We start from the raw sequence: 24,934 nt of genomic DNA, 5'->3' as shown, positions 1-24,934 counted from the left end.
GGCAGAAGTCCTGAGCTGGTGGATGTCCTGCCCCCCCAACCTCAGTCCTGGCCGCGGGGCTGGGCCTGGCTCACGCCTGGGCCCCAGGGAAACGGGGCCGGGGCCTTTATTAGACCGAAGTCTTGTCCCAACGCCCAGGGAGAAGACAGTTGACCCTCACTTCCCCGCAACACCGGACCTTGACCTTGCTTAGGACTGTAGATAAGACAGTGCTGCCTGGGGACCAGTCCCCAAAGGATTTTTATTGCTCATCCGGGCACCCACCAGCGCCTATTTGAGGGAGGGCACTGGGCAGCGCCTACACGAGTAGCATCCAAGAGGTGCGCGAAAGAGGTGATCTGATTGGGCTCTACCTATGCACTCTCATTGGTGAGCTAGGCGATTTCTAGGCGATCTGATTGGTTGTTTTAGTGTGACCAATCATAAAGACCTTTCTCAGCCTTGTTAATATCAGATACAACCAATCTGAGAAAGGGGGCGGGGCTACATGAGTATATAAGCACAGTTTTTGGGCCGGAGTCCTTGCGGGCAAGCAGGGCTTGCTGGGTCCCTGGTCCTTGTGCTGCCGTATTAGCAGAGGTTACTGTTGCCCTCCCCAGAGCTGCAAAGAAAGGGTTTATTATGACACTGAAGGGAGGATCCCATCCCCCAACAGTGGAAGATTCCTGGTGGGAATGGGATGGGATGACATCGGGACAAAAGCCCAGGGTGAGTCAAATATGTTTCTTACACAAGGTCCAGTACTCACGATGCTTTCTAAAGTCTAGCACATGGGCAAGACCTATGGGACAGAGACATTCTTTGTCCTTATGTTCTTACTTCACATTGACCTGTTGCTTCACACCTAGTAATTCTCTGGATTACTTAGAGAACATCCGTGATACCACTGAGGGCTAGTACTGAGGAGTAAGCAGGTAGCCACACAGCCTCACGATTGTGCTGTCATATTCGAGGTCGTGACACATGCAGAGGTTAGTCTTGGATGACAAAGTGACTTTCTCTACACAGGTGTGAGGGAACATGAGTTTCTGATTCATTCACTGTCTTTGTCCTTTCCCTCTCCCACCACCAGGTCTTTCTCAGTAGATCCAGATTATCCTCTGTAAGAAAAAACAAATAAATGGCCAAAAATAAAATGAGCAGGACCATCATAGAAGAAAATCTCTTTGGACAATGGCTGTAACTTTGGTACTTCTGTAGGTAAGCTAGGCCCTTGTGTTGGGGCAGAGGTGCTTTTAACTCAGGAAATGAGAAAAAAAAACTTTAGGTTACCTGCACTATTAGAAATGATATTTCAGGCATGTATCTACAAAATTCAAAAATGGACCAGAGACATGGTACAACAAGGAAAGGTGCTTGCCTTGCAAGAGTTAGCCCAGGTTCAATCCCTGGCATTCCATACGGTCCCTGGAGACTGCCAGGAGTGATTCCTGACTGCAGAGCCAGGAGTAAGCCCTGAGTATTGCCAGGTGTGGCCCCGGAACAGCAAAGTATAAAAACGTTAATTTCAAAGGGTTATAATGCACACTAACTTTAATCACTATTTAGCATGTAACAGCTGCAATATGGGGTCGGGGGTGGGGGGCAGCTTGGAGTGAGGTGGGTAGAGGGATTCACCCACCCCAACAGAACCCCGGCAGCCAAAAACCTCCAGGATTCAGTCACTGCCATGATCATGGCCAATCTCCACAGGCCCGGTCGAGACTCATCCATGAGTGAATCTGCTGAAAAATTCAGGTATGCAGGTTTTGTGATTGAAATCTCCAGGCTCGCATGGAGTCGAGAGTGGGTATCTCCTCCTTTCCCCCTGATCTCCCTGTTCTCCCAGCAGCTCCTCCAATGAATGCCTCTGGCGCCATATATGCTCATTAACAACCATGATCCAGAGGCTCACAGATAAATCTAGGAAGAGAGAAACAAGCTGCAGACATTCCTGGACCCCCCAGTCATCATCCAGTTAAAAACTTACCTCCAGGGCTGGAGCAATAGCACAGCGGGTAGGGCGTTTGCCTTGCACGCGGCAGATCCGAGTTTGATTCCCAGCATCCCATATGGTCCCCTGAGCACCGCCAGGGGTGATTCCTGAGTGCAGAGCCAGGAGTAACCCCTGAGCATCGCCGGGTGTGACCCAAAAATCAAAAAATAAACAAACAAAAAAACACCACTTATCTCCAGCTACATGAACCTATTTAAAATTTTAGAATTTCTGGAAATCCATATCTCATACTCTACACCACTGATGTACCAAGTAGCACACCACATTGGATGGGGTGTAAAGTAGAAAGCGACTGATCACTGTTCGCACACGAGGCTCAACCTGTAACAGCATGGTAGTAATCTCTTACACATGGGCTTACTGGCTCCAGGCTGAGATAAACAGTCTTCACACACTATCTTCTAAGGAAACCTTCATCATTTTTAGCGGATTATTCATAACAACCAATACAAAATAAATTATTTAGGGCGTGCTATTGGGGTAGTCTTGGTGGTGGGGGGGGAAATTTTGAAATATTGGTGGTGGGAAGGTGTAATGGTGATGGGATTGTTGTTTGAATATTGAATATAATAAATTATTGTCACAGATCACAGATCATCCTGTTATTCGTCAATTGCCTCGAGCAGGCCCCAGTAACGTCTCCTTCATCCTAGCCCTGAGATTATATTCAAGGCTCTTTGGGAGAATGAGACCCATCATAAATTATTGTAAATGTTATAAAATTTAAAATTTTTTAAAAAGAACAACAAGTCTAGGATCTGTGCTGATACAAAATATGATTTCAAGTTTGGCTCGGAGTGAATGCTAAATTTGCTCTGTTTGTGCACCCAGGACAGCAGGAACAGGATCTGTGATAGGATTAAAGGTGAACATTCGGGCTAGAGTGATAGCACAGTGGGTGGGGTGTTTACCTTGCACGCGGCTGACCCGGGTTCAATTCCCAGCATCCCATATGGTCCCCCGAGCACCGCCAGGAGTAATTCCTGAGTGCACGAACCAGGAGTAACCCCTGTGCATTGCCGGGTATGACCCAAAACAGAACAAAAAATAAATAAAATAAAGGTGAACATTCAATTTTGTGCTGATGAAGGATGATTTTATTTTATTTTTATTTGTATGAGAAAAAATTAAAATTTTAATTTATTTTTTACAGATTTACAAACTTTCGTGGTTATGTTTCAGTCACACATACGGTGTTCGAGTACGCATCTCTCCACCAGTCTCATTCTCCTCCACCAGTGTTCCCAGTATCCCTCCTGCCATCCCCACCCCTTGTACCCCCTGCCTCTGTGGCAGGCAAATTCCCTCTTACTCTCTCGGGTGATATGGTTTGAATACAGGTACTAAGCGGCCATCACGTTTGGTCCATAGTGAGGGATGGTTTTAAAAGGCACAATTATTACTGGCAGGTCGCTAGCCCTGGTGAGTAGCTTTCAACTATGCCTGGGGGTGAGTCAGAAAAGCAGTTGGGAGGCAGCAGCCTTGCGCGCGTCCACCCTCAGATAGTGCCAGAGCACACGGCTCCATGTGAAGACAGAACCTGATGGTTCCTCACACAGGCTCCACAGTCCTGTTGATTTCTGGTCACCCTTGGAAAATGTATGCACAGGATGTGGACTCAGCCTTGCTAACCAGGCTGGGGCTTCAGGCCCACCACAGCACAACTGTTTCTCGTTCTGTGCTTGATACAAGTGGCAAGAGAAGTCCAGGAGTCCTGCAGTGACACGAATATGGCTGACCTCTGGTGTAGTACAGTATAAACTGCACTGGGACCCTCAGGAGGCCAGGAAGCAAAAGTCTTTTCAGCTGTGCATCCAGGAGGCACCCAGGACATCGGTGTTGATCAGAGAACAGATTCCAATATCAGAACTCCAGGGCAGCAAGGGGGTTAAACAGTGCATCCGAATTCCATGGGGGCTGGGGTGATAGTACAGCAGGTAGGGCATTTGTCTTATAAGTGGCCAGCCCGGGCTTAATCCCCAGCACCAATATAGCTCCCCAAGCACTGCTGGAAGTGATCCCTGAATGCAGAGCCAAGAGTAACCCCTGAGCATTGTCAAGTGAGCCCCAACCCCCTCCCCAAAAAAAAGAAAGGAATTCCCTGGTTACTTAAAGGGTTCACAGCCAGAAAAAAAAGGGGAAAGGCAGCTTCGGTCTTTATTTTCATCCCCCAGAAAGTGGGGAGACATTTAGTCAGGCTCACGGAACAGAATACAATTGTATACTTGATCTTAGCCAAATGGCCAAGAAGTGTTGAACACAAGTGAATTCTGTGCATGGGATATGTGACACTGAGCTTGGCGCTTTGACCATCAGGTTTTGAGCCAGAACAAGCATGGGAAACCGGCAGTGTCCTCCCAGTTGGCAAGGTGGCCTTGGCAGACTAGGCAGATAAATGGGCTCCAGTACGTGGGTAACCCTCAGGTCAAGGTGGGGAAACCTCGTGGGGAACCCTCAGGTCAAGGTGGGGAAACTTGCCTCAGTTTCTGGTTAGCTCCCGAAAGTTTTCTGGAAACTCACCCTAAGCCATCATCTCACTTAAGGTTTTTCTGAGTCTGTGCCGGCAACACTATAACAGATCTGAGGAAGGTTATTCAAAGTAACCCATTTGGTTCTGCTTTGGGGCTATACCCAGTGATGCTCAGAGATCACGCCTGGATTTTTTAATTAAGGAACTATGATTTACAAAGTAACTCATAATTGAGTTCTAGGTATATGATGTTCTAACACCAATATCAGCTTCATTAATATCCCAAGCTTCCCACCCACCACCAGCCTGCCTCCTTGGCATGCACATTTCTTTTTGGTTCACACTCAGCATTGCTCAGGGGTTACTCCTGGCTCTGCACTCAGGAATTAGTCCTGGCAGTGCTTGGAGGACCATGTGGAATGCTGGGAATCGAATCCTGGTCAGCCATGTGCAAGGCGGTGCTATCACTCCAGCCCCGGGATGCACATGTTCTTAATTTGGTTGTTGTAGTTTTGGTTAGTGTTGCTCGTTCTGTGGTTTGGAGATACAGATCTACCACACTTTCAGTCCTCCTCTGTGTACCTGAGTCCCCTGGCCCCTGCCCCTATTAGCTCCTGTCCATCTGTTTACCCTTGCTCAATCCCAGTTTCTTTCCTTCCCTGACCTCATCTCTATAATCTCAGGTCAAGGGTAGTCTGGGTATCCTCCTTTTGATCCACTCCCTCATCCTGTTCGTTTATATATCATGTATAAGTGAGCACATTGGTATTTGTCCTTCCGTTTCACTTAATGGATCATCCTGCATTTCTGTCTGAGTTTCTGTGAATTGCATTATTTCATTGTTCTTGCAGCTGCAGGATATTCCATTGTGTATATATACACCTGTGGCTGGAGGTTATAGGGACGCATGCCAACTCAGCTGGGTTTGGTGACAGCTTCCTCAAGTTCCTGTTTTCTCTGAGAAATGCTCAACTTGACACCCGGAGTGAGAAGCCACAGCTGAGCACTAGAACAGGAGATCATGACCGCCGAGACCTCCTGCAGAAGCAGGCATTTTCCTAACTTTGAAATGATAGCGATGGGGCTAGAGCAACAGCACAGCAGGTAGGGCATTTGCCTTGCACGCAGCTGATCCGAGCTCGATTCCCAGCATCCCATATGGTCCCCTGAGCACCGCCAGGGGTAATTCCTGAGCACAGAGCCAGGAGTAACCCCTGTGCATCATCAGGTGTGACCCAAAAAGCAAAAAAAAAAAAGATAAAGGTGACATTTCTTTGCCCTGTCTCTGCCTCTAAGCCTGCCTGCCCTAGAACATTTAAAGGGAAATGTACTGTTACTCAGGGTTTAGTGTTTTGGGTGCTGGATCCTGCTTAACCCATGCTGGGATTCTTAATAAAGCTGTTTTTTTTTTTCTGAAGCTCTTGGTCTCCTGAAACTCTGTTCAAGATTCCCATTACACCACATCTTCATTGTCTCCATTCATCTGTCACCGGACACTTGAGTTGATTCCAGGTTAGAATTAAGGGCAGTTTCTTTAAGGGGGGGTTTGGGATCATGCCTGGCAATGCTCAGGGGTTACTCCTGACTCCGCATTCAAAAATTACTTCTGGCAGTGCTCAGGGAACCACATGGGATGCTGAGGATAGAACCCTAGTCGACTGCAAGCAAGGCAAACTCCCTCTCCTCTGTGCTATCTCTCCGGGCCCGGGGCAGTCTCTAAGATCTGTCCTCCAGAAATACCTACAGCTCCACCTTCACCTTCCCTTATCTGTACACTCAAGTACCCAGAAAACAGCAAGATTCAGGACCAAGCTCTCAGACCTTTTCAGGAAGCACCTGAAGGAGGACACGGAACAGCAGGGAGGGAGTTTGCCCTGCATGTGGCTAGCCCAGATTTGATCTTCAGCATGCCCTACGGTGCCCTGAGCACCATCAGGAGTAATTCCTGAGAGCAGAGCCAGGAGTAACCCCTGAGCATCACTGAGTGTGGCACACACACACACACACACACACACACACACACACACACACAATACATGGGATGTCTAGAATCCATATTCCTTTCTAATTTATAAACCAGATAAAATCAGATTAGGGCAGTTTTCAGATGACCCTGAAAAATACAATGCCCACCTCCTGAATCCAACACAGACATTTAATCCATACTGGAAAAATGTAACACTCGTTTCAAGTCAGACCTTAATGCCAAGTGAAAAGTAAACTCCCACCCCCTCAGCTCCAGAGCATCCCTGGGGGACTCTGGAGGACGTTGGAGTGAAGCTGGCTCCTTTGTATAGATCCTCTGGGTGGGCGCTGTGAGAGGCACTCTGATTGGTCTTTAACTGGGTGATCTGATTGGCTGCCATTGGGGACGTTCTGTGAATGGCCAATCAGAAGGATGGGCTTTCACAGTCTTGTTCAGATCAGGCTAGCCAATCACAGGGCAGGGACTAACTAGAGGCTCTGGGCACCAGTCCTGCGCGCTGGTTAGGTGCTGCATTACCAGGAAGAGCTGATGGAAGAGGCTGGAGCTCCCCAGGCCAGAAGGCAGCCCCCGGGAGCCCTGCCTTAACGAGCTGACCTCTCGTGAGTTACAAGAACCATACTGCTGAAGACACAGGATTGTTCGCGCCATCCCCAAGGAAACTAGCTACTCAGTCTAGCAGTATACTGTTCACAGCTTGTGTCTCTCATTTGATTGGCCCTTGAGTGGCAGTGGAACCAAACCTTCGTGGCTACAATTTAGCAATGCCATGCTTGAGTGGCCTCTGCTCCAGGGCGCGGACCTTGGACTGAGAACCTTTGGGGCAAACCCTTGGCTTGGAGGCTGTGCCCTCTTGCTCCCTTGGCACCAGCACCCCTCAGCTCACATCATTGGGTCAGAGAAATAGGTGTGGGTAAGCCAATAGATTGGCCCCTTCTGTGTGAATGGAAAAGTTGTCTCCAGCTGCACACCCAAGAAACTGTCTGGGACCAGGGGTGATCTTTGCAGTGGGAAAACCAGTTCTGCCCAAAACTGAATCAGTTCGTGGCATCTATGATTGTTATTCCCCAAGCAGGGACAGTGTGCTGAGAAAAAGATATAATGCTTTAAAATACCTTACCACTTGTGGCTGGAGCTATAGCACAGCGGGTAGGGTGTTTGCCTTGCAGGCAGCCAACATGGCCGATCCGAGTTCGATTCCTCCCCCCCTGTCAGAGAGCCCGGCAAGCTGCCAAGAGTATCTCACCCTCATGGCAAAATATGCCAAACAGTAACAACAAGTCTCACAACTGGGCCGGGAGAACAATGACAGTGACCACCTGTGGCATCTCCAGAAGGCTGATTTTGGAGTAGAGACCATCTGCTCAGGTGGCTGTAACTTAAACAGGGTGTGCAGAATGGCAGCCGGGAGCAGAGCAGCCCATCTCTCGGACCCTCTCTCGGACCCCAGAGACAGGGTCCCTGTTCCACAAAGGGCTGATGCTCCTACCCACCTCTCCACACCCCTCCCCCGGCCCTGGTTGTGGACAGAGGCTGGCCAGGTGATTAGTTCATGAGCTGTTTTGTTCATGTTACATGTGAAGTGCCACGGCTTTCAGGATTATTTGAATCCACGGGTGTAGAGAGGTTCTTTTTTTTTTAAGAAATTTTTTATTAGTGAAACACCATGAGGTACAGTTGTGGACTTAACAAATTTTTGTGCTTGGGTTTCAATTATACAATGATCGAGTACCCATTCCTCCATCAGTGCCCACTCTCCACCACCACTGATCCCAGTATCTCTCCACCTCCCATCCCCCCATCTAGAGAGGTTTTTTTTATAGTTGACTTTTAGCTTTATGCCTTTGTGAGGTCTCAGGTCTACCTTTCCTGTTACTGGAAAGCAGCTGTCTGAAGGTCTGAGGGGGCTCATGCTCCAAGAGATCTAAGTGTAGCTAAGACTGTTGTTATATGTTGGTTCTTTCTTCTTGGTCCTACCTTATGGTGAGTGAATTTTGGATCTGTTAGAAAACCCGAAAACTTTTGTTTTGGGGCCACATCTGGCAATGTTCATGAGTTACTCCTGGCCCTGCACTCAGGAATTACTCCTGGTAGTGCTTAAGGACATATGGGAGGCCAAGATTAGAGCCAGGTCTGCTGCATGTAACGCAAGCACCCTACTCTCTCCATTCCCAAAAGATGTTTTTGATTTGTTGGATAACAATTAGCTTGGAAGATTTCTGGTTATTTGGCCTGTGAGGAAAAATTGGAATTTTCTAACTAAATTTCTTGTTAGGGAAGATTAAATGGATAGACAGGTAGAGAAATAATGTAAAGAGGAACCAGAGAGGTACATGGGCAAGGTACTTTGCCTTGCATTTGGTGACCACAAGTTGAACCCTGACATCAAAAATGGTTCCCTGGACAAGGTTCTAGGAGCATAGCATTGCTGGGTGTGATTTCAAAAAATAATAAGAAAAAGACTGACAACAAAACAATAACAACATCTCTGAGATGGAGGGGCCACACCAGAGGTGAAAGGGTGAGTAAAGGATTGTTTGACTTAAATAAGACACCAAATAGAAATAAAATTCTAACAGAGTCTTTGAAGGTGTGTATTGAGTACTGTTAACCTTCTGCCGGAATTGATTATTAATATTTCAAATACATTTTTAGATGGTCCTGAATATTGCTGCATAGTTGTTTCGACCCATGACACAAAACTTAACCCAAAAACAAAAACTATTAAGAAAAATTCTTGATTAGGGGCTAAAGGGATACGAAAGTGGGTAGAGTGTTTGCCCTGCTGACCCAGGTTTGGTCCTTGGCCTCTGATATATTCCCCTGAGCCCCAACAGGAGTAACCAGTTGTGACCCAAAAACAAAATTTTTGGTTAAAGAGAAAGTAAATATGGAAGGACTTAGAGCTACGGCATCTCATGGTATATGCACATTATATATCTATATATATATAATTTGTATAGATCAGACGTGTGTGGTATGCTAAGCTTCATGGGAAGCACTATGACATAAGAATGTTTAACCTCAGGGACCAGAGTGATAGTATGGTGTGTAGGGCCTGCATGCGGCTGACCCAGGTTCGATCCCCAGCACCCCATATGGTGCTCCAAGCATTGCCAGGAGTGATTCCTGAGTGCAGAGCCAGGAGTAAGCCCTGAGCACCACCAGGTGTGGCCAAAAACCAAAAATGTTTAACCTCATATATGTTAAACATGTGAATAATAATGTGGGTATTCTAAAGTTATTTAGAAATCCTTAAGAGTTGTAGTCCTGGTTAATTCTGGATATTTTTGAAAAGTTGTATGTCACAAAATTCAGCAAATGTTCTTGCTTAGGGCATCATGTACTGGCAGGAATTAAACCAGGGTCACCTCATGCAAGCCAAGTCTCTTTTTGGGTCGCACCTGGTGATGCACAGGGGTTACTCCTGGTTTATGCACTCAGGAATTACTCCTGGAGGTGCTTGGGGGACCATATGACCATATGGGATGCTGGGAATTGAACCCGGGTTGACCGCGTACAAGGCAAATGCCCTACCCGCTGTGCTATCACTCCAGCCCCAAACCAAGTGTCTTAACCCCTGAAATCAGGTTTTCCTTTAGTAATCAAAGCAAGATGAGACTAAAGGTCACCTGCCTGAAATAGTCCATGGGTGCAAAGACTTTGAAAAGCAAATACTGAGCTCAAAGAAATAAAGGCGCCACCCAGAGAAGGCTGGGTCCCCTCAGCAGTTTTCTGCTCTGAAGGTCATGATGAGAACATAAAATGGCCCATAAAGGATCCAAGGCTCTTCTTGTGAACATCCTAGCAGCAGACTGTCATGCTTTGCCCTTCCCTGCCACCTTCTTACTTTACTTACACTTTACTGACTGAGTTTTGGGGCCACATCTGGTTCTCTGCTCAGATCACTTCTAGTGGTGCTTGGTGGCCATAACTGATGCTAAAGCTCAGACCGTGGTTAGACTCACATAAAGCAAGTGCCTTGGGGCCAGAGCAATAGTATAGCAGGTAAGGCATTTGCCTTGCACATGGCCAGCCTGGGTTTGATCCCTGGCACCCCCTATGGTTCCCCAAGCACTGCCAGGAGCAGTTCCTGAGTGGAGAGTCAGGAGTAACCCCTGAGCATCATCAGTCATTGCCAGGTATGACTCAAAAAGCTAAAAAAAAAAAAAAAAAAAAAAAAAAAGCAAGTGCCTTAGGCCCTGTCCTATCTCTGTCCCTGCCAGGAGACTGGAATGAACTGCCCACCAGCGCCCCCGAGAAGGGTTCCACCTTTCTCCTCTACCAGGGGAGCCTCCCGCCCTTTCTTTTTTCCCATTTATTAATTAAAACCTGTTTCCTAAATTCGAGCATACCACGTTGTCTCCTGCTGCTTGAATATAGTACCCTGTGTGTGGTATAATGCTTATCTTTCGCTATTTGTCAACTTGCGTTCATAGAAGTCTGTGAGGAGCAGTTTTGGCAGATACTCCAGAGTACAGAGTCGTGGTGCAAGATAAAACTGCACCACCAGGAAGGGCTTGAGCGCAACGGGGTGTGTCCCCCCAAAATAAATCACTTCGCTGGGTTTGAGCCACACCTGGCTCATTGTGCCTCTGCGCTCAAAAGTCACCTCGGTGTTGTCTTGGAGACCACATGTGGTTCTGGGGATCCTGTGGATGGGTGTCATGTAAGGCAAGCCCCTTAATCCCATACTCTCTCTGACCGAGCAAATTTCCCGAAAAACATGCCAAAACCTTCTATGAAGCAGGTAAGACCGGTGTGTACCAGTAATGCTCCACTGGGGGGTGGGAGGCACCCCCAGTGATACTCAGGGGTTACTCCTGGCTCTGCCCAGGCCTGTATGAGATGCCAGGGATGAAACCAGGGTCTGCTGTGAGCAAGGCAAGGGCCTGATCACTGCACTACCGCTCCGGCCCCAATAACGTCCTTTCCACTCGGCCCATCCCTTTGGTTCTCCTTTGTTTTAAAATAAACTGATTTTTATTATCATGATTACTTTGTGGGTCACACCCGGTGACGCTCAGCGGCTGGCAAGGCCATGCCTTCGCCCTGCGCCGCCGCTGGGGCCAAGGCGGTGCCAGGAAGCAGCCCCGTGCCCGCCGCAGCCACCGGCTCCCGCCGCGTCTCCCGCCGCGTCTCCATGACGACCATCTCCGCGCACGCGCGCGGTCACGTGGCGGCGAGGGTCACGTGGCGCGGCCCACGTGACGGCGCCGGCAAAGGCGCCATGAGCCCGGCGGCCGCTGCCTGCGCTGCCCTGGTCTGGGCGCTGCTGCCCGCGCTGCTGGGCCTGAGGGCGGCCGGGGCGTGGGTGCCCGAGCGGCCGCACCCCGACCCCTGCTTCCGCGAGGCCTACTTCGCGCAGCAGCTCGACCACTTCGACTTCGAGCTCTTCGGCAACCGGACGTTCAAGCAGCGATTCCTGCTGTCGGGTGAGGGGGGCGGGGCGGGGCCGGGGCCGGGCGGGCGTCGGGACGGGCGTCGGGATGGACCTCGGGATGGACCTCGCGGCGGGCCTCGGGATGGACCTCCGGGCGGGCGTCGGGGCGGGCTTCACCGCGCCTCACCGCCCGTCCCCGCCCCCAGACAAGTTCTGGGACCGGGCCGAGGGGCCCATCTTCTTCTACACGGGCAACGAGGGCGACGTGTGGTCCTTCGCCAACAACTCGGGCTTCGTGGTGGAGCTGGCGGCGCAGGAGCGGGCCCTGCTGGTCTTCGCGGAGCACGTGCGTGCGGGCGGGCCGGGGGCCGGGCCGGGCCGGGGCCGGGGGGTGGTGGGGGGTGGAGGGCCGGGACCGGCTCCGGGACCGTCTCCGGCTCCGGGACCGGCTCAGCCTGCCGCGCCCCACAGCGCTACTACGGGGAGTCGCTGCCTTTCGGGCCACAGTCCACGGAGCGTGGCCACACGGAGCTGCTGACGGTGGAGCAGGCGCTGGCCGACTACGCCGAGCTGCTGCAGGCACTGCGCCGGGACCTCGACAGCCCCCACGTCCCTGTCATCACCTTCGGCGGGAGGTGGGAGTCCCTGTCCCCGTGGGCCCCTCCCGGGGCGGGGGCGGGGGCCGCGCCCGCGTGCTAACGCTGTGTGCCTACCCAGCTATGGGGGGATGCTCAGCGCCTACATGCGGATGAAGTACCCCCAGCTCGTGGCGGGGGCTTTGGCATCCAGTGCACCCGTCCTGTCCGCAGCGGGGCTCGGAGACCCCTACCAGTTCTTCCACGATGTCACGGCCGTGAGTACGGGCTTGGGAGTGAGGGCGGAGGCAGGGCCAGACCGCAGCAGCCACCACCCAGCCTCTCCGTGTCCAGGACTTCGAGGCCCATAGCCCCAAGTGTGCCCAGGCGGTGCAGGACTCTTTCTGGCAAATCAAGCGCATGTTCATGGCTGGAGGTGAGGTTGCTGCCCCCCCTCCCGGGCACCCCCCCCCTCACAGCAGCCTCTAGAGCTCCCTGACCCCCCTCCCAGCCTTGGACAAGGTCGGCCAGACTTTCGGCACCTGCCAGCGGCTGTCCAGCCAGCGGGACCTGATCCAGCTCTTCAGCTTTGCCCGCAATGCCTTCACCGTGATGGCCATGATGGATTACCCATACCCCACTGACTTCCTGGGGCCCCTGCCCGCCAACCCTGTGAAGGTGGGTGACTGTTAGCCACTGGCTGGCAGGGAATTGGCCCTGCCGTCCCAGAGGGGTCAGAGATGGGTCCTGAGAGGCATTTTGCACACCAGGTGGCCTGTGAACGGGTGCTGAAAACACTGTGCATCGAGGGACTCCGCTCGCTGGTGGGTGAGTTCGCACCCCCGTGACCCTGCCCTACCCCGAGCACAGTAAGGCGAGCACCACCTACCAGCCTTGCTGGGGGCCGCCCCCCCACCCCCGGGGCAGCGCAGGAGCCTGTGGGGTCCTGAGGCTTGTGGTGTTCCTAGGGTTGGTGTACAACAGTTCGGGTACCCAGTGCTGCTATGACATCTACAAGCTGTACAAGGCGTGTGCTGACCCCACTGGCTGTGGCAACGGCTCCAACGCCAGGGCCTGGGACTACCAGGTGTGTAGGTGCTACCCCGGTGGCAGGGGTCAGCATGGGGCACCCGGCCTGGGACTGACAGGAGGCTGCCCACAGGCCTGCACTGAGATCAACCTGATGTTCTCCAGCAACAACGTCACCGATTTCTTCCCGGCCCTCACCTTCACCGAGGGTCTCCGGCAGCAGTATTGCCTGCACACGTGGGGCGTGTGGCCCCGGCCCGACTGGCTCCGCACCAACTTTGGGGGGGACGGTGAGGCTGGAGGCAGGGAGCAGGTGGGGAGGCGGCCCATGACTGCCAGGCCTGGGCTCCACTGCACGCTCTGCCCTTCACAGACCTCAGAGCTGCCAGTAACATCATCTTCTCCAATGGCAACCTGGATCCCTGGGCCAGGGGCGGGGTGAGTACAGGGCAGGAAAGCCTGCAGCTGGGCTGCACCAGGAGGCCTGGCCTACAGCCAGCTGGCATCTTCCCTTGGCAGATCCTGAGGAATCTAAGCTCCTCGGTTGTGGCCATCAACATCCAGGGTGCAGCCCATCATATGGACCTCAGGTGCACTCCAGCAGGAGGGCTGAGAGGGTGGGGGCCAGGGGGGCAGGGCCCAGAGAGCCTGCCTAACCCATGCCTCCACTCTCTGCTATTCCTCAGAGGATCACACCCGCAAGACCCACCATCTGTCCGGGAGGCACGAGAGCTGGAGGCTGCCGTCATCCACCAGTGGGTGCAGGAGGCTAAGAGCAGTAGGCGCTGAGCCATGCCCCAGCGGACGGGACAGACAGCCAGGCAGTGAGCAGTGACACGCACGCAGCCCGGAGAGTCTTTAATAAACAGGGTGAACTCAGCCCCCTGCTGTTCAATCAGGGCAGGCCCCACTGGCGCTGTGTCTGTTCCAAATGCAGTCTGGTCTGATCCCTGCACCCACATCCACAGGGCTCTTCTGTACTGCGCTGGTCAGCCCCACCAGGGGGCATGTGCTGTGGCCTGCGCCACTACAGCTGACAGTGCCAGTTGCTGCCTCGACACCAGCTCGGCTGAATGAGACATCTGGGCCCATTGTGGCCCTGCAGCACTTCCACGCAGATCAGCCTGGCTCTTGTGGCCAGGAACTTTCCAGAAAGAAGTGTCATCTCACCAGGTGGTAGGAACGGGTGGGTCATGGTGTCAAGCGAGGCAGGCCCTAACCCTGAGCACAACAGGGAGGGTTCAGACACAGCTGGAGGGTGCTGCCCAGGAGAGCCCCAAGTCCATGTGGAGAGTCCCGACCACCCAGGCCTGGGCGAGTGTGGGGACTGAATCCAGGAGGAAGCTCCAGGTACTGGGTCTCAGGCTGCCTATCCCGAGGGGCCTGGACTAACTGACCCAGTGCCCACCCAGACGGGTGCTCCCCCAGGACAAGTTGGCACATGGGCCATGCCCACACAGGACTGGCCACCCTAGGTTGGGTTCCAGATGGGCAGGGGGTGTGCCTCAGTGTTGAACACATAGGCATCCAGACTGAGCAGGCCCGGCTCGTCAGAGAAGAGCAGAAACAAGTACTTGAGTGTCTCTCCCAGGAAGAAACTCTCCATCTTGTCCAGGGGCTGCGGGTTTTTGGGGTCCTGGACATTCTTGATGGAAGAGAAGCCACCCGAGGGGACCTGCAAAGGCACCAAGCGGGTGTTGGTGCTCTGGTCCCAATGTGGGGCTGCCCACAGCATAGCGAGGGACCAGGCTGCAGAGTCCCGGGCCCAAGCCTCCGATCCCTGTACGGTGGCATGGGTGCTCACCCGTGTGTGCGTGTTGAAGCTCTGCAGGAGCTCCCAGCCCCAGTCCTGGTACTTGGGGTCCCCAGTGAGGCGGTACAGGTAGAAAAGACTCTCCACAGTCTCGGGCCGCAGCAGGTTGTGCCTGTCGCCCACCTGTGAAGCCAAGAGGGTCAGAGCAGACCACAGGGGCCCACGGCCTGGGCCTCAGATCAGCTGCCTCACCTTGACATTCACGTCCTTCTGCACCTTCTGAGGGTACAGGTTGAAGTGCACAATCTCAGGGCTCAGCCCCGTCTCCATCTGCCGGTTCATCTGGTAGCAGGTGTCCATGAGCGCCCGGGCTAGCTCCATGTGCTCTGCAGGCAGGCCGTGGTGCGCACCAAGCGCCAGAGTCCCTGGCAGGAAGCACACCAGGTGGTCCTGAAACAGAGGGTCCCCTCAGCAAAAAGGGGCCACCTCAGGGGGAGTGGCGGGAGGGAGGGGCAGCGGGTGGGAAGGCCAGCAGCCAGGGGTCAACCAGGCACCAAGTGAGGGGCAGCCCTGGGCGCCTCACCATCTTGTTGCTGAAGCGCCCGTGGTTGAGCTCCCCCACGAAGCTGAGATTCGTGGGTGCCGACCTGCGGAGCAGGTGTTTCCTGATCCCCTCAATGGCCTCCAGGTAATCGTCCCGTAACCTGGGGAGATGGGCGCCGTGGGCTGAGGGAACAGGCGGAGGAGCATCCAGGGGACCCCCTCCCGGGGTGGGCTACAGGTCCTCACTGGGTCTCCTTCTTCCCGCCCTGGACCCACTGCTTCAGCAGGTACTCGTAGTAGCTGTCGGCCCTGGCGCCCAGTGTGAACACGCCCAGGTGCGTGAAGAGGCCGCTGTGTGTGTTGATGAACATGGGCACCAGCCCATCCTTCTTGCCCGCCAGCGTGTGCACGTGCCGCGTCACCTTCTCCGCAGCCTCCTGGTGCACAGAGGGGGACGGCGAGTGGGTCAGAGCCCCGCCCGTTCCGCCCGCTAGCCTCCTGGCAACACCCCGTCCTCCCTTGACACAGGCGCTAAGTGGGCCCTTCACTGGTCTGTCAGGAGTAAGAGTGGGTGGTTCAGGTTGAGCACAGTGGGACATGGAGACACATGTGTCCCAGAACGTGGGGGACAACAGCAAGACAGTCATCGGAGGGTTGCACACAGGCTTGGATTCGATCCAAACCTGGACAGACCACAGACGGTCGTGCGGCAGAAGGGGCAGGCATGGACCTGGGAACATGCGTGGGGCAGTCCTGAGCCCGGAGGGTGGATGCATAGCCCCGATCAGTGCACAGCTACAGCCGCACAAGAGTAGGGTGGCGGATCTGAGGGGACCCAGGGCAGGGCCAGGTCTGATCCCAGCAGTTCCATCCTATGTGGGAGCGAGCCATGGCAGAAGCCCCGGGGCTGCTAAGGCAACAGGAACACGGCCCCACCCAGCTCCCCGGCAAATGGAACCTGCCCTGGCCCACCTGGTACTTGCTGTTGCCCGTGAGGCGCGAGAGCTCCCGGAACTCCAGCTGGATGCTGGTCACTTCGGCCACAGTGCTGTCCGACGTCCAGACTGGCGGGTGGGCCACACCTGTGCCAAGGTTGACGTCCGAATATGGGATGTTGGACGGAGTCTTGAAAGCAGGCATGAGCCGATCCCCCAGATCCTCCTGACAGACACAGGACACAGGTGTGGACCATCGTCCAGCTGCCCTTGGCTAGGCCCTTACCCACAGCCATTGAGCCGAGTCCCAGGGAGCAGGCTGGAACCCCTACTCCAGACCACCCAGGACCACTGCCAACCGGGGCCTGGGGCAGCAGCACCACTGGCCAAAGAAAAGCAAGCAGCACCCAGCATGGCCCTGCTCACCGCCTTCTGCAGGAAAAGGGGGTCCCCGGACAGGTGGTAGGCGCTGAGCAGGCCCCCCAGAATCCGGATGGTGCTCTCAAACAGGTTGACATCCACATCCTTATCAAAGCGCAGCTCCCTGGACACCCAGCTCCGCGCTTCAGCAAACTCTAGACACAGAACACGAGGCTCAGGGACCTCCGCGCCCGCCAGCCCAGGAGTCGGACCCAGGCCCACGGTGAGGCTGACCTCATGCTTCCCAGCAGCCAAGAGCCGCAGCTCACTGAAGGCCCCCGATTCAGAGACCCCGAGCCATGTCCATGTCCAGGCCAGGGAAGGGTCCGAGCCCGTCATGAGTCTGGGCTCCACCCTGACACTTCAGAGAGCAGCCCAGCCAAGGAATACATACACAAAACACCCCATACAGGAAGGGACAGCAGGACAAGAACGGACAAAGAACACAGAGGAACAGTGAGAGGAGGGCACAGAGAGAATGTGGGAGAAGACAGTGAGAGGACACAGGGAACAGAGAAAGGATACGAGTGGGGACAGAGGACATGGGTGGGGACCACCAGAGGCCTCAGCAGCCCTGCGGGCCCCATGGCGCCCAGAGACCGGTGGGGCCAGACAGGCAGACGGCGATACCTTTTCTCAGACCCAGTATCCACATGGTGTCCAGTGCGTCGATGAGCGTGAGGCCGAGGCCAAACCACTCGCTGAAGGACCTGGACACAGGCTTGAGCTCGTCATGGCCCCAGGCGAAGGCGCGGTAGCCCTCCCACGCGTGGCGGAAGGCCTCGACCACGGCCTGCTGCCGGGGGTTGCGGGCACCTGCAGGAGATGGGGGAGGAGACCGGTCAGGAAGCAGAGGGGCACAGCCAGGCGGGCCGGATGCAGAGCGACACCCGGCGCTACGGCCGCTCCCAGTTGCCCCCAGCTTGGTGGACGCCAGCCCTCGGGTCCATCGGCCCGGCACATGGCCTGAGCCCCCCGACCTGGGCTGGAGAGGGACAGAACCTGCCCCCGATCCCCGCAGGCCCACGGTGGACATGCACACGCAGACCCCGGACGCCAGGAGGAGGAGCCCCAGCGGTGCATCACCCACAGTTGACAGCCCCGTGCGGGACGCCAGGAAGCAGGTGGGTGTTACCTGTGGGGCTGGGGAGCCTTCTGGCAGGCAGGGCGGGCAGGGAGGAGGCTCCCGCTCTCCCAGACAGGTGGCCAGTGCCTGGCTCCGGCCCAGCTCCCCTCCAGCTGGGGAGAGAAGAATGTGCCGTTGGCCGGCATGGACGCAGAGGACGGCTCCCGCCCTGAAGGAGGGACCCACGGGCAGGGTCCGGCCCACCACGACCCGGCCCTCGCCCTCTTGGCCTGCAGGAGACGTGTCCGGTGCTGCCCATGCCTGAGCGTCCTCTGCACCAGCTCCTCCCGGGCGCCGGCCGCGGCCTCCGGCCTCCTGGACACCACGGATCGCCTGTCAGGGGCGCGGATCTGCAGGTTGGGCGGTCCCCGGCGCATGTGCCGCTGTGACTTCTAGTCAAATAAGAGTCCCCTGTGAGTAGCACTCCTCGGCCTCCCCGACCATGTGTGCCCCAACCGTGCCTGCCTACACCTGCCCCCCAGGGCCGCCAAGGGGACCCTGCCCTGCCCAGGAGGCCTCTCAGGGCCCCACGTTCCCAGTCCTCCCTTGCCTCCACCCCCACTGCAGTACTTGTGGTGCGCCAGCCCCCCAGGGCCCTTCTCCCAGGGACGCGAGTCGGGGCCTCAGTGCCTGGGGTGGGGTTCCACGCTCTGCTTTCCCCACCAACTGCCACAAAGGCTCCTGGTTCTGCAGGGACGCCCTCCCTAACCCCTGGGGTGTGATCCTGAGCTCTGCTCCCCACATTGGGATCAGATCCCAGAACCGGATGGAGCTGAGGGTCCCCGAGGGCCCTGTTTGCTCCCAAACGTTTGGGTCCTGACACGAACTCTGCAGGGTGCCAGACCCTCTTGCACCTGAGACTTGCCTTATGTCCCCTTGACACTGGGCCATCAGTGTCCCCAGCCCCTGTGCACTCCCCCCCTCCCCCCGCCACCTGACCCGGAGAGAAGGTCTGGCCTGCCTAAAAACCCCCCTCGGCTCCCCAGGCGCCCGGTCCGGGGTTTCCCTGCACGTTGCTCTCCCAGCAGAAGGGAACGTGCCTCTGCCCAGTCACCCTGCCGCGGCAAGCGGCCGGCCGGGGCGGCGCAGACCTACCGGGGGTGGTGGGCCCGGTGCGGGCTGCGCGTCGGCTCGGGCCTCCTGCGGCGCGGGCAGCACGGGGGCGGCGGCCGGCCTCATCCTCTTCTCCTGCACCGCCCGCGCTGCGAGGGCTGCGGAGGGGCCGCGTTAGCGCCCGGCCCGCCGCCCATCTCCTCGCGGGCGCCCCCGCCCACCCTGCGGACAGGGACCCTGGGAGACCCGCCGCGCACGCCCCGGGGTCGCACACCCGCCTGCCCGGACCGGGCCGGGCGCGAGCGCCGGTACCTCTCCAGGGCTCAGTCGTGTGCACGTAGGATATCAGGCCGCAGAGCAGCAGGAAGGCGGCGAGCAGCAGGATGACGTTCCGCTGCAGCCGGGACAGCTGCTTCCATTTCTAGGGGAGAGAGCGGGAATGCCAAGGGCGGGACGGGGCGGCGCGACGGGGGGCGGCGCGGCGCGGCGCGGCGCGGCCCTGCCCGGCGCTCACCCGCCAGCAGGAGCGCGGCCGCCGCCGCTTGCTGCCATCGCCACCCGGGCCCGGGCTCAGCGTCACCGAGATGAAGTCTCGGCGCGGCCCCGGCGCGGCCGGCAGATACATGGCCGCAGCCGACGGGGCTCGCGGGACCCCGCGCGGCTGCGGCGTCAGGACGGGCTACGAGGACAGCCCAGGGGCCCGCCGCCGCCGCTCCCGGGCGCCGACATCGCAGCTCCGGACACACCACGCCCATCGCGGCGCGCGCCAACGCGCCTGCGCCACGTCCTCCGACCCGCGTCGCGCCTGCGCGCCGCCCCGCGTCCCTCAGGAGCCTGCGCGCGCTGCTTTTTCCCCCCCCTTCGCTTCTCTGCGCCTGCGCACGTGCTCTGCGCTCCCACCTTTTGCCGCTCTGCGCCTGCGCGCGTTGTCTGAGCCTCCCCCCCCCACCCACCGCCGCCGCTCTGCTTCTGCGCGCGCTGCCCCCCCACGCTATCCGCCGCTCTGCGCCTGCGCTCCTCCACCGGCCGCTCCGCGCCTAAGCGCTTCACACGTCCCCCTCCCCCACAACACACATGCCCCGCCTCATCCCGTTTCGTGCCCGCCCACGTGCTCGGCGTACTTTGCGGAGACCACGCCTCCGGTGCTCGCGGGGCCGCGCCTGCGCAGTTCTTGGGAACTGGCTGGTCGGACTGAAACAGTGGCATGTACCCTGCCCGCGCACCCTCCGGTCCCTGCTGCCATCAGAACCTGTGCTCCTCTCTCCCGCGGGCCTGAGCACGAGGACGCCCGGCTGGGGCGACAAGCGGCCCTCTCTGCCCTTCGTGGACGCCCGCTGCGCCCCGTGCAATCTTGCGGGGGCTGGGATTGGCTCTTGCTTAGTTGGGGCGTCCGGCCGCTTCCCTGAGTGGAGACTGGCCCCCGGGCAGGGCCCCCTCATCTGAACCTTCCCCGCACCTGGGGCTCGCTGGTCCTGCAGGGTGCCTTCCTGAGCTGGGGACCCAGGGTTACCTGGCACGTTCGAGCCTGTCCGAGGGCTATGGTCAGACCAGGTTGAGTGTCACAGCAGGTGACTGCCTCCTCCCAAACCCAGCAAACCCAGCGACACACCCGTGGACACTTAGGCGCAGCAGTCAAGCAGGGCACATGTCCCAGGTTACAAGGATACACGCACAAAAACTGACATCCTGGGGAGCTGCTACACACATACCATGCAGGCTAAATGTCGTCAGAGCACCTGTTTATTGGGAACCCCACCTTCACGTTGGTGGCCATCCTGTTAGGCTTTCACAAGCCCCACACAGGGCTGGAGGTAAGGGAAGGAGTGTCTGGCAGTGGGGACAGGCCCACAGAGCAGTGTCTGCTGCTGGCGTGTGGGCACCCAGAGGAGTGAGGCAGCCGGGCCCCCGCCAGCATTCCTGCACTGGGCTGGACAGGCCACCTCCAGGAAGGATGGCTGGGAATAGATGTCTCGGGCAGTGTCTGCAGAGTGCCCCCCAGTGCTGGGGTGAGAAGGAGTCGTTCAGGGAGAATGGCAGGAGGGAGCCCGAGAAGAGGACCCTTAAGAGAGAGCGTGATCTTTCCAGCAAGGGACACGGGCCAGCCAGGGTAGAGCTGCTGGGGGGAGCCCCAAAGCCTCCGCTCTGCTCCACCCTTCCTGCAGAGATGCAGACCAGTGTAAGTCGGAAGCCAGGCGCGAGCGGTGGGGCAGCCCGTGTCATGCCAGCTTTGGCTGCTGCTGGGCAGAAGGCAGCCCCTTGGACCACGTCTTTCTGTGAGTGGACGAAGTCGTCCTGTGTCCAGTGCAGGCAGAGGGTGGCTGGTCACGGCTGTAGTGCCCTGGCTTTCTTCTCATCCAGGATGAGGGGGGACCGGAACTCCCGGCCTCGCAGGTACATCTCCAGTCCCTGGAAAAACAAAATCAGTAACCCTGTCAGTCCCTGGTGGGGGCCCGTGTCTGCCCAGAGCCAGCTCAGATCTGCCCTCCAATCCACCACCCATATCCCACAGAAAGGATTCAAGTGTGGGCTCAAATCAGCAGGACTGACCTCTCCAGAGCAGGACACCAGGGGTGAGATCTCACAGATGGCCGGTGGCTCTTCTCCGTCCAGCAGGCTGGGGAGCAACTCAGTCAGGGGACCCAGGCGTCTCCGGGGGCCCCTTCTCAGCCATCTCCTCTCTGACAGCCCAGCATACTGGGAACTGTCCCTGTGTTGGTCCTGGGGTAGAGCAACTGGGGCACTTGGAGCTACTCCTGCCCCAGTGCTCATGGGCCAAGCCGCTTGGTATGGAGCCCTTGGCCCTCCTCTCACGCTGTCCCTTCCGACACCCAGGCTGGCATCCTGGTTTCTGGGGCTCTTACTGGATGGCAGGACTTGTCAGGTGCCGTGGGATGCCCCTAGCCACTCACCTGGGCTTCTCCGGAAGTGGGGCCCCATGTGTGTCGAGGAAACGGGCCCCCGCCTGGAGGGCCCAACGGTAGTGCTGCCACAGCAGGGCCCGGCGGGCCGTGGCCGGGGAGTCTCTAGCGGCAGAATTCCCATTCTTCAGTGGAGAAAACTCCTCCTCCCTTTGCACCTCAAAGGCCACGAAGTTCCTAGCAGGGAGAGGCTGGTGGGTGGCATCCAGGCCCGGAGGTGCAGTGACTGACACAGGCTGAGGGCAGCCAGAGGCCCCCAGGCCTGCCACGAGCCCCAGCTCTTGAGACCCCCAGACAACGTCCCAGGCCTCAGATCCCAGGAGAGCTCAGGCCATGACCCCCAGCAGCCCCCTGCCAAACAGTTCCCAATGCCAGGGGAGAAACACGAGAGCGCAGGAGGGGACAGGCACCCCAGGACGCTCCCTGCAGCCACCCAGCCCACAGTTCCTGCCCACAGGGTATCAGAGCCCCCCACAGGGAGGGAGAAGAGGAGGCTGGCGGTATCCACTAACGTAGCAAACTGGAACACGTCGAACACAAACTTCTCCATCTTGATTCCATTGGGCTCGAGCGGCCTGACTGGGTTCCCTTCCTCGTCCACGTACGGGACCTTCTTGACAGCCACGTGGGGCTGCAGCAGCGGCTCACACTCCCTGGGCGTGTCGGGGGAGGAGAGGGCCCGGCTCAGACTGAGGTCCGAGTTCAGGTGCCCAGACCCAGGGGCAGCAGGCTGCCTCCACACTGCCCACCTGATGACCCTCTGGAGGAAGTCCCTGGTGAAGAAGTGGTTACAGATGTTGCCTGCGCCGAACAGCAGGTCCCCGTCCGGCCCACGCAGCTGCATGGCCTCCAGGTCCATCTCACTGTACTCCACCACCTGGGGCACACCATCCACCTGGCACACCACGCCCACGGGCTCCTCGGGGTACGCTTTTTGCACCACCTACAGCCGCCAGGCACAGGCTCAGTCCAGGTCCAGGCAGGACCGGGGCAGAGGAGGCGAGAGGCGGCACCAACCCACCTTGGTCCCGCAGTCGGCCGCCTGGCACACGCAGAAGCCGATGAACAGCGGGTCGGCCAGCCGCACCAGGATGTTGTCCACACAGTAGACGTGCACGAACTCCACCCCGCGGCGCTCCATGTCCTCCAGGATCTGGTGGTCTGCCAGCGCGCAGTACAGACCCCCGTTGCCGTCTGGGGAGGGAGCGTGGTGGGCTGACCCTTGGCCTGCTGGAGGCTGCGCAGCCCAGCCAGGCAGGCCCCCTGCGCCTGCCACCTCGTGGCCCAGGCCGAGCTTGCAGCATAGACAGGTGCAAAGAATGAGCCCCTGAGCTACCAGAGGATACAGTGCCCCTGGTGGGCAGTGAATTGAACACAGGCAAGTGGAGGCTGTTACCTGGTGCCATGGCGACCTTGTCCTTCCGCTCCAGGATGGCCCTGCCATCAAAGCCCACGGCAGGCAGCATGCGCTGCTCGAACATGACGATGTTCTTGGGGTCCAGTTGGAAGAAGCTGTGCTCCCGGAAGAACTCGGCTGTGGGCCCGAGCGTGAACTCACTTGTCATGATGTACCTGCGGGAGGCCGACCCCTAAGTCCTAGGGGCCAGGCAGGGCTTCCTGCTGGGGTCGGGTGGGGGACAGGGCTGGGCTCGAGAGGGTTACTCTGGGGTCTCTGCTGCCCACAGGGCGCACCAAGGTACGGCGCAGCGTGTCCCATGGCGTTGGCCAGCCAGCTGCTCCACCCGCCGGATCCTCTCGGCCTGCAGCTGGTACAGGGTTTTCTGGCTGGGCAGTCCCACCTGGTACATGCCCTTGGGGTAGGGCACGCCCAGGCGCGTGCCCTGCCCGCCAGCCAGCAGCAGCACAGCCACCTTGCCCAGAGCGATCTGGTGGAAACCTGGGGTACCAGTGTGCCATGAGTGAGGGGTGCCTGGGCCCGCCACCCGGCTGCCCTCTCTCCGCAAGCCCACCCGGGCCTGGGCAGGAAGACCCCTGCGAGCCACCGACAAAAACTGCCAGGAGACATTCTGATCTTACCGGGCCGGGGCCCCGCCCAGCGTGCCCCAGCCGGCCCGACCCGGCGAGGCGCGCAGCGCGGACCCACAGCGGGCCGGCCGCTCCGCCCCTTACCTTCATCCTCCCACAGACGCCGCGCGTCGGGGTCGCCGCGGGGGGCGCTGCCCACGCGCTCGGGGGGTAGCGGTTGCAGGCGCGCGGCCAGGCCGGCCGGCGGGCCCGGGGGTCGCGCGCGGAACGCGGCCGCGCGCCGGCAGTGCTCGCGCAGCGCGTCGGGCTCCAGCGGCGCCAGCTCGGCCAGCAGCGCGGCACGCGGCCCAGGCGCCAGCTCGGCGCAGAAGCGCAGGAGGTGCTCCTGGCCCGCGCGCCGCAGCCGCTCGCGCACCGCCTGCTCCGAGGCCATGTCGCCGCGCCGCACTCGTGACCTGCAGCCGCGCCGTCACGAGACCCGACGGGGCGGCCGCCGCTCCAGCCTGGGTCACGCCCCCCGGGCCGCTCGAGGCCGGCCACGCCCCCTCCGGGACGCGCTCACTCGCCGGCCACGCCCCCGGGCAGCTCAGGGTCGGCCACGCCCCTCGGGCGCCCCCTCACATGCTGCCCACGCCCCTTCGGGGTGGGCTCACAGACCGGCCACGCCCCCTCCGGGCCCGCTCCCGGGCCGTCCCCGACCCTGGCCCCGCCAAGCCCCGATCCCTATCATGGCCCCGCCTCCTCCCTGACTCCGAGACCCTAG

The 24,934-nt window shown here is 58.1% G+C and overlaps 4 protein-coding genes across 4 annotated transcripts in view; 1 reads left to right on the top strand and 3 right to left on the bottom strand.

Annotated features, from left to right (window-relative positions):
* Positions 1 to 24,934, bottom strand: part of SSNA1 (SS nuclear autoantigen 1) — a 122,530-nt gene that overhangs the window by 49,467 nt on the left and 48,129 nt on the right. The window lies entirely within an intron of this gene.
* On the top strand, positions 11,653 to 14,314 carry DPP7 (dipeptidyl peptidase 7). Its single transcript, XM_056132991.1, has 12 exons — positions 11,653 to 11,885; positions 12,040 to 12,179; positions 12,305 to 12,468; positions 12,551 to 12,686; positions 12,763 to 12,844; positions 12,920 to 13,086; positions 13,179 to 13,236; positions 13,377 to 13,495; positions 13,571 to 13,727; positions 13,811 to 13,875; positions 13,957 to 14,027; positions 14,124 to 14,314. The coding sequence occupies exons 1-12, from the start codon at positions 11,681 to 11,683 to the stop codon at positions 14,224 to 14,226; spliced, it is 1,467 nt and encodes a 488-aa protein (XP_055988966.1). The 5' UTR covers positions 11,653 to 11,680; the 3' UTR covers positions 14,227 to 14,314.
* On the bottom strand, positions 14,326 to 19,980 carry MAN1B1 (mannosidase alpha class 1B member 1). The gene is made up of 13 exons (XM_056132978.1): positions 19,782 to 19,980; positions 19,580 to 19,688; positions 19,310 to 19,425; positions 18,476 to 18,606; positions 18,224 to 18,327; positions 17,719 to 17,904; positions 17,095 to 17,243; positions 16,706 to 16,894; positions 15,980 to 16,170; positions 15,774 to 15,894; positions 15,443 to 15,640; positions 15,242 to 15,373; positions 14,326 to 15,112 (listed from the first exon to the last, which is right to left on the bottom strand). Exons 1-13 carry the CDS (start codon positions 19,890 to 19,892, stop codon positions 14,909 to 14,911), a joined length of 1,941 nt encoding a protein of 646 aa, XP_055988953.1. The 5' UTR covers positions 19,893 to 19,980; the 3' UTR covers positions 14,326 to 14,908.
* On the bottom strand, positions 21,483 to 24,604 carry UAP1L1 (UDP-N-acetylglucosamine pyrophosphorylase 1 like 1). Its single transcript, XM_056132985.1, has 9 exons — positions 24,316 to 24,604; positions 23,878 to 24,082; positions 23,582 to 23,757; positions 23,207 to 23,379; positions 22,935 to 23,128; positions 22,698 to 22,838; positions 22,177 to 22,362; positions 21,815 to 21,881; positions 21,483 to 21,673 (listed from the first exon to the last, which is right to left on the bottom strand). The coding sequence occupies exons 1-9, from the start codon at positions 24,602 to 24,604 to the stop codon at positions 21,590 to 21,592; spliced, it is 1,515 nt and encodes a 504-aa protein (XP_055988960.1). The 3' UTR covers positions 21,483 to 21,589.

Source organism: Sorex fumeus, unplaced genomic scaffold (genome assembly GCF_029834395.1).
Source record: "Sorex fumeus unplaced genomic scaffold, SorFum_2.1 ptg000095l, whole genome shotgun sequence".
Classification (NCBI taxonomy): domain Eukaryota; kingdom Metazoa; phylum Chordata; class Mammalia; order Eulipotyphla; family Soricidae; genus Sorex; species Sorex fumeus.
This window is presented reverse-complemented; position numbering and strand designations above follow the sequence as displayed.